Source organism: Perognathus longimembris, chromosome 13 (assembly GCF_023159225.1).
Source record: "Perognathus longimembris pacificus isolate PPM17 chromosome 13, ASM2315922v1, whole genome shotgun sequence".
In the NCBI taxonomy this organism is placed as follows: domain Eukaryota; kingdom Metazoa; phylum Chordata; class Mammalia; order Rodentia; family Heteromyidae; genus Perognathus; species Perognathus longimembris.
The window spans coordinates 23,251,797-23,264,302 of NC_063173.1; the positions used below are offsets into that span (position 1 = coordinate 23,251,797).

At 43.1% G+C, this 12,506-nt stretch overlaps 1 protein-coding gene across 7 annotated transcripts in view; it reads right to left on the reverse strand.

Annotated features, from left to right (window-relative positions):
* Positions 1 to 12,506, reverse strand: part of Plekha7 (pleckstrin homology domain containing A7) — a 200,601-nt gene that overhangs the window by 50,377 nt on the left and 137,718 nt on the right. For all 7 annotated transcript variants that reach the window (XM_048360240.1, XM_048360239.1, XM_048360242.1 and 4 more), the window contains 4 exons: positions 11,242 to 11,353; positions 10,405 to 10,509; positions 7,404 to 7,476; positions 5,349 to 5,449 (listed from right to left, as the gene is read on the reverse strand). In XM_048360240.1, coding sequence (XP_048216197.1) covers positions 5,349 to 5,449; positions 7,404 to 7,476; positions 10,405 to 10,509; positions 11,242 to 11,353 — 391 coding nt within the window. The remainder of the gene's footprint in view (positions 1 to 5,348; positions 5,450 to 7,403; positions 7,477 to 10,404; positions 10,510 to 11,241; positions 11,354 to 12,506) is intronic.

The window sequence follows — 12,506 nt, forward strand, 5'->3', positions numbered from 1 at the left end:
CTGTGCTTCAACTGCTTGGCATAAAATGCAACATGTGCCCAAACATGTTTTTGTCTCTTCAAAAGACACTACAGAGTTGACCAAACCTGGATTAAAAAATTAGGTGCACCTACTATGTGCTTCTGCGAGGTGCTTTCGTGTGTCTCCTTGAAACAATCTGGGAAGATACTAGAAAGCCCATGAGATGCTCTGCCAACCACAGGCAACACCACACACCCTGTCTTCTCTGATAAGCAGGGGCTTGTCTTGTATTTTGGAATTAACACTCAAAACCCAATCTTCACAGGAAGATGGTATTAGGAGATTTCCTGAGTGCCTACTGCGTGCACTGTAAAGGCAGAAAGAACACAAGCTTCCTTCTCATCTGGCCTACTGACCCAAGTTCCAAGTGCCCTGAGCCTGCCAAGACCCAGATAGCATAAAGGTTGTTTTGTTTATTTTAGGGGGGAGGGTGGTCTCAGGCTCACAAACAGTGTCCATTCATTGACAGTAAGCAAAAGAACTTCTCATCTTCAACCTTTGGGGAATTATGATCAGTATAGAAAACAGAGCAGGAATTCAGGCTGCTGCAGGAAGCTTACTGTCCAAGATGGGCTCTGCTCTTACCACCTATCAAGGCTAAGTCTGGGCAAATTTCTCTACCTCTTTGTGTCTCTGTTTCCTCATCTTTAAAATGAGACCACAGGCAACAGTAGTTTCTACCCCGAAGGGCTACATAAATCACACATGATGCTTACTGCATCACCTAGTGTTCATTATATTCACAAGATGTTATTTGAAGTTAGGACAGAAGCAATCACCTGAACAATGTAAGGAGGGGACAGATGAATGAGCTTTCTGGAAACTGTTTTTTTTGTGCGTGTGTGTATGCTGGTACTGGGGCTTCAACTGGGGGCCTTATGCCCTTGTTTGGCTTTTTTACTCAAGGCTGGTGCTTTACCACTTGAGCTATACCTTCACTTCCAGTTTTTTCCTAGCTAACTGGAGATCTAAAAATCTCTTGGATTTGTCTGCCTAGGCTGGCTTTGAACCACTTCAGATCTCAGATTCTTGAGTAGCTAGAATTATAGGTATGAGCCACCAGTACCTAGCCTTTCTGGAAACTTTCAGAGTCTTCTTTAATTTACATTTACATCACCAATTTACAGTGGACTTGATATAAAATATAAGCATGTCTGAGGACACCCTGCCTGAGAAGTATAATTATTGCTATTGACCATAACTTCCGTTACAAAGTATTCTGTGTGGCCCATGTCTGAGGGTGGGACTAGCCACAGCTATCCAGGTAGTTATAGGCTGGTTTTTCTGGTGACTACTCAGGATAAGTAAATCAAATTATTTTATTTCACTTCAGTGAAAAAGAGTTGTAGAAAGGTGGCAGGGAACCTAAATTGCTCAGAGGGCCCAAGGAAAAGCTGGAAAAGATAAGCCTGAATAGAAACCCAAAGCACAGGTAGCATTCCGGGCTTTGGCTGAAGCTCAAATGCCTAGGAGCAGGACAAGAGATGTGGCTCAATGGCAAAGAGAGTGTGAGATTCTTGGTTCAATCCCAAGCATGTTAAAAACAAAGTAAAGCAAAGCAAAACAAGCCTATGTGCAAAAGATGTTCTGGGAATTTCAGCCACTGTATATGACTGGAAGGTGTAAGCTGTGATGAAAGATGTGGCTAGATAGACAGGCTAGGGTTTTGTGAACCAAGACTGGACTTTATCCTGAAGGCAATGGGGGAGCCACGGGAGAGTTTGTGGTCAGAGCACAATCTGCGCAAAGTGCAAGTTAGGAACTCTGTGGAGGATGAACTGTTTGCCAGGAGCCAGTGGCCTGTAAACCTGTAAACCTAGCTACTCAGAAGGCTGAGATCTGAGGATCATAGTTTCAAGCTAGTCTGGGCAGGAAAGTCTGTGAGACTTTTATCTCCAATTAAATCACAGAAAAACTTGGAAGTGGCACTGTGGCTCAGGTGGTAGAGGACTAGCCTTGAGCAAAAGGAGCTGAGGGACAGTGCTCAGGCCAGAGTTCAAGCCTCAGGATTGGAAAGAAAGAAAGAAAGAAAAAGAAAGAAAGAAAGAAAGAAAGAAAGAAAGAAAGAAAGAAAGAAAGAAAGAAAGAAAGAAAGAAAGAAACAAAGAAAGAAAGAAAGAAACAAAGAAAGAAAGAGAGAGAAAGAGAGAGAGGGAGGGAGGGAGGGAGGGAGAGAGAGAGAGAGAAAGAAAGAAAGAAAGAAAGAAAGAAAGAAAGAAAGAAAGAAAGAAAGAAAGAAAGAAAGAAAGAAGTAGTTACTATCAGCACGTGCAGAGTGCTAAGTGTGTGAAGCCACTGTTCTGGCAGAAAGTTATTTAGAACAGGGAAGATGGCAACCAAAATAGACTAGTGAGGATGTAGAGGAGGAAATGGATTTGAGAGATGACAACAGAATGAAAGTGGAAAGAGAAAGGTAGCTTTTCCTGATGTCTGCTTATCCTGTAACATTCTACATACTGTGGCAACCTTGAGAATATTCATCCCACGAAGACAAGGATTTTTCCCCCTTTCACTGTTGTATCCCCTATACCCATTAACCACCAAACAAAACAACAAAACCAAGAGTTTATTAACTAGTACCAAATGAGTAGTGTCTCCTGGCATGTCTTCAGCCAGAATCTGGAGCAGGGGCTCTTACGCTGTTTTGTGGCATGGACACTTTTGATAGTTTGGTGAATCCTACAAACACTTCTCAAGGTGTGTGTGTTTGGGGAGGGGGTTGCATGTGCCAGTCCTAGGGCTTGAACTCAGGGCCTGAACACTGCCCACTTTTTTTGCTCAAGGCTAGCACTCTACCACAGTTCTACTTCTGGCTTTTTTGTAGTTCATTGGAGCCAAGAGTTTCACTTACTTTTCTACTCAGGCTGGCTTCAAACTGCAATCCTCAGATCTCAGCCTCCTGAGTTGCTAGGATTACAGGTATGAGCCACCAATGTCCGACTCAAAATGTTTTTAAGCAGACAAAATAAATATATTATACTGAAATCTAGTTATCTGAATCAGTTCAACATGTGATGTAGTAGTTCAGGTGCTTTTTAAATAATGTGCTGAAAAACACATCAAGTGGCAGATGTAATAATTATATAATTAAGGTGCCAACAAGCATAAATGACATTTTGAAATATTGCCAAAAATTATGATATGAAGCTATCTATGATGTCTACTGGTGATCAAGTCACCACAACACAGATAACTGTGGTGCCTGCTTTCTTTTTTTTTTTTTTGGCCAGTCCTGGGCCTTGGACTCAGGGCCTGAGCACTGTCCCTGGCTTCTTCCCGCTCAAGGCTAGCACTCTGCCACTTGAGCCACAGCGCCGCTTCTGGCCGTTTTCTTTATATGTGGTGCTGGGGAATCGAACCTAGGGCCTCATGTATCCGAGGCAGGCACTCTTGCCACTAGGCTATATCCCCAGCCCGTGCCTGCTTTCTTAATTGGAACAAAGGTTCCATTCCACTTAGGTGTTACAGACACAAGATGTAACTTATCCGTGGACATTTATAATCTGTAGGCAATAGCGAACCCTGGAAGCATGTGGAAGCAGTAAAGACTTTAGACTGTAGCTGTGTGAGGATGTTTTCTGTTCCAGATCCTAGATCTGAGTGGCCAAACTTGCTTAGAGATGACCTACAGGGTAAAAAGACTGTGTATTCAAGAGATGCGCTACAGGAGGCTCTCCAGGTTAGCCAGCAGAGCATGAAAGCCCAGCTCATCAGGACAGAACTACTCTAGAGGACACCATGAGCCCTGCATGGCTGATCCTATAGTTCTGGCTGAGGCTGGGTCCACCTAGCAACCAGTCTCCCTGGTAACAGCCATTGGGGAAGAATGACAGAATACCACAGAAGCTTCTGGGTTGTTCCTAACAGGGAACTCTGAACAATCTGAGGCAAAGGATTCCTGCAACAGTGGGTGAATGTGAGCTGTGCACAGAAAGAAGAACTGACATTTGAGGCAGGTGTGAGGCCCAGGACAGTACACACCATGCCCAAGAATACAGATCCTGAACACTAGCCAAAATCTGTCCTCTGCCCCTAAGAAGATTAACGCTGCAACCAAAGGGGAAGGTTTCTCTTTCCGTCTTGTTTTCTTTTGTTTTTTTGCCAGTCCTGGGGCTTGAACTCAGGGCCTGAGCACTGTCCCTGGCTTCTTTTTGCTCAAGGGTAGCACTCTGCCACTTGAGCCACAGCGCCACTTCTGGCCATTTTCTGTATATGTGGTGCTGGGGAATCGAACCTAGGGCCTCATGTATATGAGGCAGGCACTCTTGCCACTAGGCCATATCCCCAGCCTCTCTTTCCATCTTGAAACACCAGTGTCATCTTATAAAATCAGCAGAAAACCACCAGGTCTGCCTGCAGTAGCTTTCTGTGCTCTCAGATGCTGACAATTCCTTCTGTTTTCCAGACAAGTATTTGTGTGTGGTGGGGGAGGGGGGGTGGAGTGGGAAGGGAGTAGAGAAGGGAGAAGGAGGGGCAGAGAGGGGGGCAAGAGTGATGGTAGCTCAAAGAGAGGAGAGAACCTAGGGACACATTAAAAGATGTTTTCTTGGAATCTATTTTCACACCTCCCAATGAAGTGTTATGATGAAAGATATAAATAGTTATAAGTTACTGTGAGGACATTCCCGATACTGCCCTCCCCCCAAACACATGTACTATTGTCTCCCAAGTACTTGTCCAATAGTGATATCCAATCCAGAAGGAAAAGTCCAAAAATCACTGAAGAAAATAATCCCAGAAAGGCTTCTGAAGTACAGAAGAGACTGAGCTCCTAATTGATACAATAAATGCCCATTTAAACCACCTCCTGCTGTCTCTTGCAGTGTGTAGGAAGTAACCAAGATAAGGCATGGAAGAAAAAGCAAACAAAGGCAAAGAAATTGTCCCCTTTCCTGTAACATAATTGAAAGAGGATAGAATTCAGACCTGAGTTCTGCCCACATCATTTTCTAGCTTTGTAGTTTTAGACAAGTTTCTTATACTCACAGATCCTCACACTCCTAATTTATAAAATGAAATTAGCAATGCTGACCCCACAGACTTCCTAGTATAAAAGTACTTGGTTTTAGTAATAGAACGTATGATTTTTTTAATCTTGCTTGTGAACTTGGTTGGCTAGAGAAGTAGCTAAGGGACTGAAAAAGGAAAGCACATCTCTGAGTAGGCCTGTGGGGTTTTTCCAAAAGTGATTAGATCAGGAGCACAACCTCAAACCATGATCCTCCCATCTCTGACTCTCATGTAGTTGGGATTATAAGTGTGAGCCACTGCACACTTCTGAGAACAGTTTCCTAAGATGAATTGCTGTAATAGAGAAGGAGAAGTACCTTAAAGGAGTACTTGCGACTTATACGATCCTCAGGGGCCACAGGTGAGATCACGTAGCTGGGCAGAGGGATGCTCCCAAGGACCGCTTCTTCTCGGCTGTCTTTGAATGGAAATACACATCAGAACAACCTTCGTGTGACCTTCCCAAGGCCCTGTTTCCCCAGGCCTATACTATCTCCTCTCCACAGATTATCTAGGTGCTCCTTGAAACCTTTGTGTGAATGCTGGAACCATGCAAGAGGACCAGCCAGGCACTCTCCCCAAGGGCAGAAAGAGACATGTGAGTGTACTCAACTCAGCCTGCTAACTTTAAAGGGGGTTGACAAGTGCTGTGGGAGCAGAGACACTTGGCACACAGTGTGGAGAAGTCAAGGTTTTAAGTGTTCTAAGCATTTTTAGGGATTAGGAAGGGTATTCAGGGAGGAGCGAACCCCTTAGGCAAAGTTACAAGGATGTGCAAAAAAATTCTGCCTTCTGCTCTCCCCTTCTTTCAAACCATCTTCATGACCAGTTGTCTCTTACTTTCTAGTGACACTTTTCCCCATTGATTTCTAACTTAAAGGCACTTGTTGATTTGCCATTGAATATAAAGCAAAGTCCCAATTTCCCTTGCTTACTTCCCCACCCGCTGAACTTTGTCTCCTAGAATATTCACCATGCAAGACTCATTCAGCTATGTAAGTCCAGCTGTCATTCCACCTTCTTCTGCTTCTAGAACATTACTCAAATTGTAATCTCTCTTTGTAATGCCTATGTCACACAGGCAAAGGTCTACCAATCCTTAAAAGCCCAACTCCAACCCATATCTTCTTTTTTCTTCCCCTCCCCACCCCCGATCCATGTCTTCTAAGAGGTGTCTTCAGATACTCTGGCAGGGAAATCACCTGTCACTCCCAGAAGTGCTTAAGGACTTTGAATGTCCTAAAGCAAAGATTATAATCAGTCTTATCTAAGTAAGTGTCTTACTTTTCCTCTCTATTTTGAGACTTCCTCCTCAGCACTGCTTAGCCCCTACCTTTATATAGTGCTCCATAAGAGCTCAGATGGCCAACACAATTCACTAGTGGCCTGTCTGTTATCACAAATGACAAGCTTTGGTGACAGGTCACCAACTACAACACCTTCGCCACACTTCTTGGTTCTGTAGAATACTTCCAAGGTAAACTTATATCCCAATTTGAGAAGGAGCTGAGGTAACCCTGGGTCTTGAGACTCTAAGTAGTAAGCAAACTGGACTGTGTTAATTGAATTTCTTTTTTAAATTCTTATTGTAAAGGTGATATGCAGAGGGGTTATAGGTCAGGTAATGAGTACATTTCTTTTTGAACAGTGTCACCTCTTCCCTCTTTTCTCACAATTTTTTTTCTTTTGAACTTTCTGTCCCCCAAGTTATATAATTCATTTTCAACAGAGTGTCTAGTGACTATCACTGCAGAATTAATTCACCCCTTGTCCCACTATTTCTATGTTTCCCTTCCCCAGATAAACTTACATGCAGGACAAAAAGTACAGAATTCAAAAACAGTGACAAAAGGAGAAAAATAAAAACAAAACAAAAATCACACAAAGCAAAATTTTTTTTTAAAATATCCTGTTTCCATTTCTTGGAGTCCATTTCGAAAAACATTGTATTTCCAAGCCAGGACTGATAAAACTGAAGTCACCAACCAGTTACATATATACATACAAACAAACACTCTGGCAGGATCATAAAGTACTAATTAGGGGCTGGGAATATGGCCTAGTGGCAAGAGTGCTTGCCTCGTATACATGAGGCCCTGAGTTCAATTCCTCAGCACCACATATACAGAAAATGGCAAGAAGTGGTGCTGTGGCTCGAGTGGCAGAGTGTTAGCCTTGAGCAAAAAAAAAAAAAAAAGCCAGGGACAGTGCTCTGACCCTGAGTTCATGGCCCAGGCAGGACTGGCCAAAAAAATAAAAAAATAAAGTACTAATTAGCTCATACCACTGGTCCCACAACTGGGTATTAGAGATCCACCATTATCACTCTCTTTAGCATTTAGAGATCTTCGCGACCGGAGCCTCAAACTCACCTTTATAGTAAAATAAGCAATAATCAGCAAGCACAAACCACCTTCTTTTCCACAGCCTCATTCCAGAACTGTCCTGCAAAGCAAAGCAAATCAGTCATAACGTGAGCATAGGGCTCCCCTTCAATCAAGCATATCTGATTCTGGAACTAAGACCCATATTTCCTCTTTTCTTTTCCAATAAACTTATGAATGTTTTATTGGATAGCTGTTCTCTGAATAAGGAATTAAAGTTAGCTTCAGTGATGTTTCATCACAAGAAATAGGGTTTTTTAGTCCCCTACAAATTTTTATAATCTATTTTCCTTTAGAAAGGAAAAATATGAATCCAAAAAATGCAGACATCAACTCAACAACAACAAAGTTTTGTGTTTTGCTTGGCTTAAAGTGTTAGCCTGTTAAATATCTTCATTTATATTGATTAGAAAACTGAATTTACATAGTATTGAAGAGTTGAAGTTAACTAATTAACTGAGCAAAGTTCTCATTTATTGAAGCTCAGTTCTTTTCCACAAGGTACCAATTTTGTTGCTTTCTTTCTATGCAATGTAAATAGAAGTGGATTTGTTATCAAGTTTCCTCAGAACAAGAGTCTGCCTTTATTTATCTGAGATACAGAAAGTAACAGTTATTAAGGGTATTTTATACACTTGTGAACAGTCACAAAAATATGACGACAGTAGGAAAATAGCTTTCTCAGAAACCTACAAAAACCTCAGAATTCTCCCTTATAGGGAATAATTAGTACAGGTTTAGGCAAGTCACAGCAGAGGCTCACAGGAGCCCAATAGCTATACCCTTATGAACACATAGATAATGCTAAGTGAAATGAACTCCATGTTATGGAAACGATTGTTATATCACAGTTGTAACTACTTTCAACGTACCATATGTAACTGTAGCCTCTTATTGATGATATTCCTGTATCACCTTCCTGTGGTTGTACCTACACTATCTCTGTATCTTATCTGAGTATATTGGAAACCGGGTATACTGGTATTAGAACTAGGAAATTGGAAGGGAATACCAAAATCGAGAGACACAGGGTAAAAAAAGACAAACAACTACAAAAGCAATTCTTACAAACTGTTTGGTGAAAATGAACTGAACAACTAAACAACTCATGGTGGGGAGAAGGGAAAGGGGGAGGGGAGAGGGGGGAATGAGGGACGAGGTAACAAACAGCACAGAAATGTATCCAATGCCTAACGTATGAAACTGTAACCTCTCTGTAATTCAGTTTGATAATAAAAATATATTTTAAAAAAACCTCAGAATTGCTTTTCACCTTACACATGACTCTTAAAATTTCTCTTTGTTTTGCTGGAGTTTTTCACAGGCTTGAATTAAAACAAAAACAAATGAATGTGACAGTTCCTAAATAATACACAAATACTTTCTCCATCTTCAACACTGAATAAACTACCAAAGCCAAATCAAATTTAACTTGATGTCATCTCAGTATCAGTTTTATCTCCTATAAATTGACCAGATGATTCCTAAGATTGTGTCACATGGCACATGCTACCTCTATTGATAGGAGACCCCTTACTCATGCTTCCATACCTGATTCAAATCTCACTTCCCCTGGAAAGCCTTTCTGGACTCTTCAAGCACAGCTGCACTTTGCCGTGTGCCCATGGCGTTCTACAAAGACCCATTGTGGCTACAGCACAGCTGGCAAAGGTGTGGGCGGTAGAGAGAAGAGTTCTTTACAATGACTTCTCTCTCCTGCTACATTTCTAAGGAGAAGTCTTTGTTTCACATGGAAAAAGTCAGGTTAATCTGCTCTGATACAGAAAAAGATATTTAAAAAAAAAGTGGGGCGGGGGGAGACCAAGACCAGAGTTGTGAAGGGAGAGAGTGAGAAGTCAGAGCCATGGGCTTGTCTGAAAGACTAGGCTGAATGTAATGTAGTTCCCATGGAGAGAGTAAGTACTAGGGAGAGAGAAATCAAGGGGACTTTTTGAGATTCCTCCCATGTGCTATGCAACATAATGCCCTTCTCCATCTTCCCACAAGGTCATCCCAAGCGTGGACATCACTGTTCTTAGAGTCTGCTGGTGGCTTGTTGGTAATACTATGACAGGTAACAGACTGTGCCAGGTGACCATAGTGACCTGAAAGATGCCCTTTCTGTTTCCCTTGACAGACAATGAGATCAGAGTAGAAATGAAATGTTAACTCTTCCTATGGTGAGAGCACTTAGAAATGGTAGGCCCTGGGAAGCCAACGAGTGAATGAATGAATGGGAAAGACAGAGGAAGAAGGAAAAAAAACATATATGGTTACTGGCCCTGGGAGCTCACAGTGTCACCAGAGCCAAAGGACTAGACACCAATCAAATGGGAGATAGAGATATAGAAAGGCCTGGGGAGGTAAAGTTGCCAGGGCTTTCTGGTTGAATGGAGGTAGGAGAAGGAGGAGCAGAAATGGTGCTGAGATCTCTGACCTGCATGGCCAGGAGAGTTTTAGAACCACATTACTAAGATTCAAAGAAAGCAGGATAGGACAAAGGTAGACGTTAAGGCGTGAGAAGACAGTGAACTGATTTGAAATTTGAGGTGTTAAACATTGGGGCTGGTTAAACATTGGCCTAGTGGTAGAGTGCTTGCCTCATAAAAATGTGTGACAGACAAGAAGAAGAGGCAAAGATGGAATTTTCAGCCAAATGACAACAAAAACATTTATATCAGGTAAGCAGATGCTGACAGAGAATGAGTGGTGAGGCAGCCTGATTTACAGTAAGGCCTGTTCACACTATGACCTGGGCAACCAATAGTACCAGGGGTCAAAGTGGTCAAGTAGGTTTGGGGAGAGAGTCTAACTCGGACAGACTGTCAACTCTCTAAAACAAACGAAAGATCGTGCAGCACAGTAGGTAGAATCTACCTACTCCAAAGTCAGAAACAGAACATTTCTGTACCTGTTTCCAGCATGCTAGGACCAGAGAATGAAAAGAAACCATCACTCCTCTCCCTCTCTCCCTTTTTAGCCTCCTTACCTGCTTGTGCAGCCAGCCCCTCACCACCACGGGAACATTGAGGTTCCTCCGAATGGCCTGGTCCCTCTTCCCAAAGCTGTGGACTTTATTACTGGACTTGATGATCTAGGAAAAAGCAGACTTAAATTCTAGCAGCAGGGGATTGGGAGGGGGCAAAAAAAAACTCTTTGTGCGTTAGGAGGGCTGTTGGCTCTCTCTGCGTCACTCTAAGTGGCAACACCCTTTGATCAGAATACCAACAAGACACGGAATAGGCATGCACATGGCCATGGCATTCTAATTGAAAAGAGAGCCTAAGACCTGGCAAGCGTCCCAGTTGTATCACAGAGAAAAAATTAAAGGGATTTTTCAATCGACTTTCAAAAGCAGCTGTTGGCTCTAGTACACCCTATGGCTTCCTGAAGCAAAGCTACTTTCTAGCCCTAGATTTTTGTCCATTTCCCAATATGTACTCCTCCTTTGTGAGTTGACAGTGTGGGTTCTTTTCCTCTGCTCCTTAGTGTTCCCACAAGTAAAGCACATACATTTCTGGGCTCTTCTCAAGGGCACTCTTCCTCAGGAACATCTGTCACCAAAGCTAGCCAAGCTCTTTCGAATACATGAGAACAGAGGTGTGGCCTTTTCAACACACATCAAGAAAATTGAAGAGTGCATTCAAGAATCAGACATCAGTCCTGGTCTAGCAGCAATTTCCTGTTGCCCTGGACAAGGGCCATCTTGACCTCCATTTCCTGACCTTGTCATTTATGGAGAGCACTATCTTTTGGGTCTTTCTTCTACAATTATAATGATCAATTTTAAAAGAAGACGAGGAGGAACCAGTGGCTAAGAGCTCACCTTGGGTACAGGCTTGGCCTCCAGGGTGGATGTGGTCCCAGCTGTGGATGTTTCACTGACCATGCTGGATGGTCTTTGGTTTCTCTCCTGCTTCGACATATGTGAGTTTGGCCTGTCAGGGCACATGGGGGAGTCCAGTGAGTAAGTGCCAAGCTGCTGACTGGAAATTGCTTTCTGAGATTGTTTCCAAGTTAGAACTGGTTGCCTGGCTTTACCTAGAAGAACCCAGGCTTTATCTTTCAAAGATTACCTGACTCTAGACTACAGCCAGAAGGTTACCATGTGCAGCCTGCCCAAGTGCTGCAGGGAACTAAGAGGGTGACAGGTGGGCACAACTCTACTACCAGACACTCCTCAAAGCGTTCAAATCCTCACCTCTGCCTGTTGTCATACACTCACACTCACTCTCCTGAACAAGTGTCTGTGATGACTGCCCCATCAATAGGTACAAGCCACTCTTCACAGCAGGAAAGAGCAATCCATAAGCTTACTCACGTTCACCTCCATTCTCCTCACTCCCAAAAGAAGCTGTTTATAATTAGTAACAAGAAACCACTTGCGCACACATCCACACCCCCAGATACACACAGAGAATGCTTACATAAATGCCAGTGGGGCTTGCCTCCCAAAATAGACTACTCAACAAAGAGTCCTATTCTGGGAACACTCCATTTGCCCCAAAATAGAGGCACTGGAGATATTAACCCCTTGTCCCATGCCTGGAGAGTGGGGAGAAATGAAGTATGCTTCAGTCTCCAGTAGGTATCCCTGGGGCTTCCCCACCAAACATCCCCATGACACAAAGCTTCCTATTAAGAAACTGTCCCAGGAAGGCCAGCAGTCTGGGAACATCTTGGTATTATACTACAGAGATGCTGAAGATGGTCCTTCTCACCTGCTTCCCCAGAGTGCTTGCATGTGCCAGTCTTTCAAAGCAATAGTGGTAAATATCCCCTCACAAACACAATACTATCCTTAAACAGCTTGATGCCTGGTTGCAAGGCCTTGCCAACTCCAGAATCAGCAAGCTTCTTCTCTCAGTATTCTGTGGATGGGTTTTGTCCACTATTCCAATGGGCAACAAGATCCATGCAGTTGGAAACAGGTAGAATGGAGTGAAGAAAATTTAAATAAAAAAGAGGTTCTCTGCCTGAGGAGTGGAGCAATCTGCTTTGGCAGACTGGGAGACGGAGCCGAAGAATCCAGACCGGGTACAGATGAGGAAAAAGCACTTGAGTCGTCCTTCACCAGACTCACATTCAGAG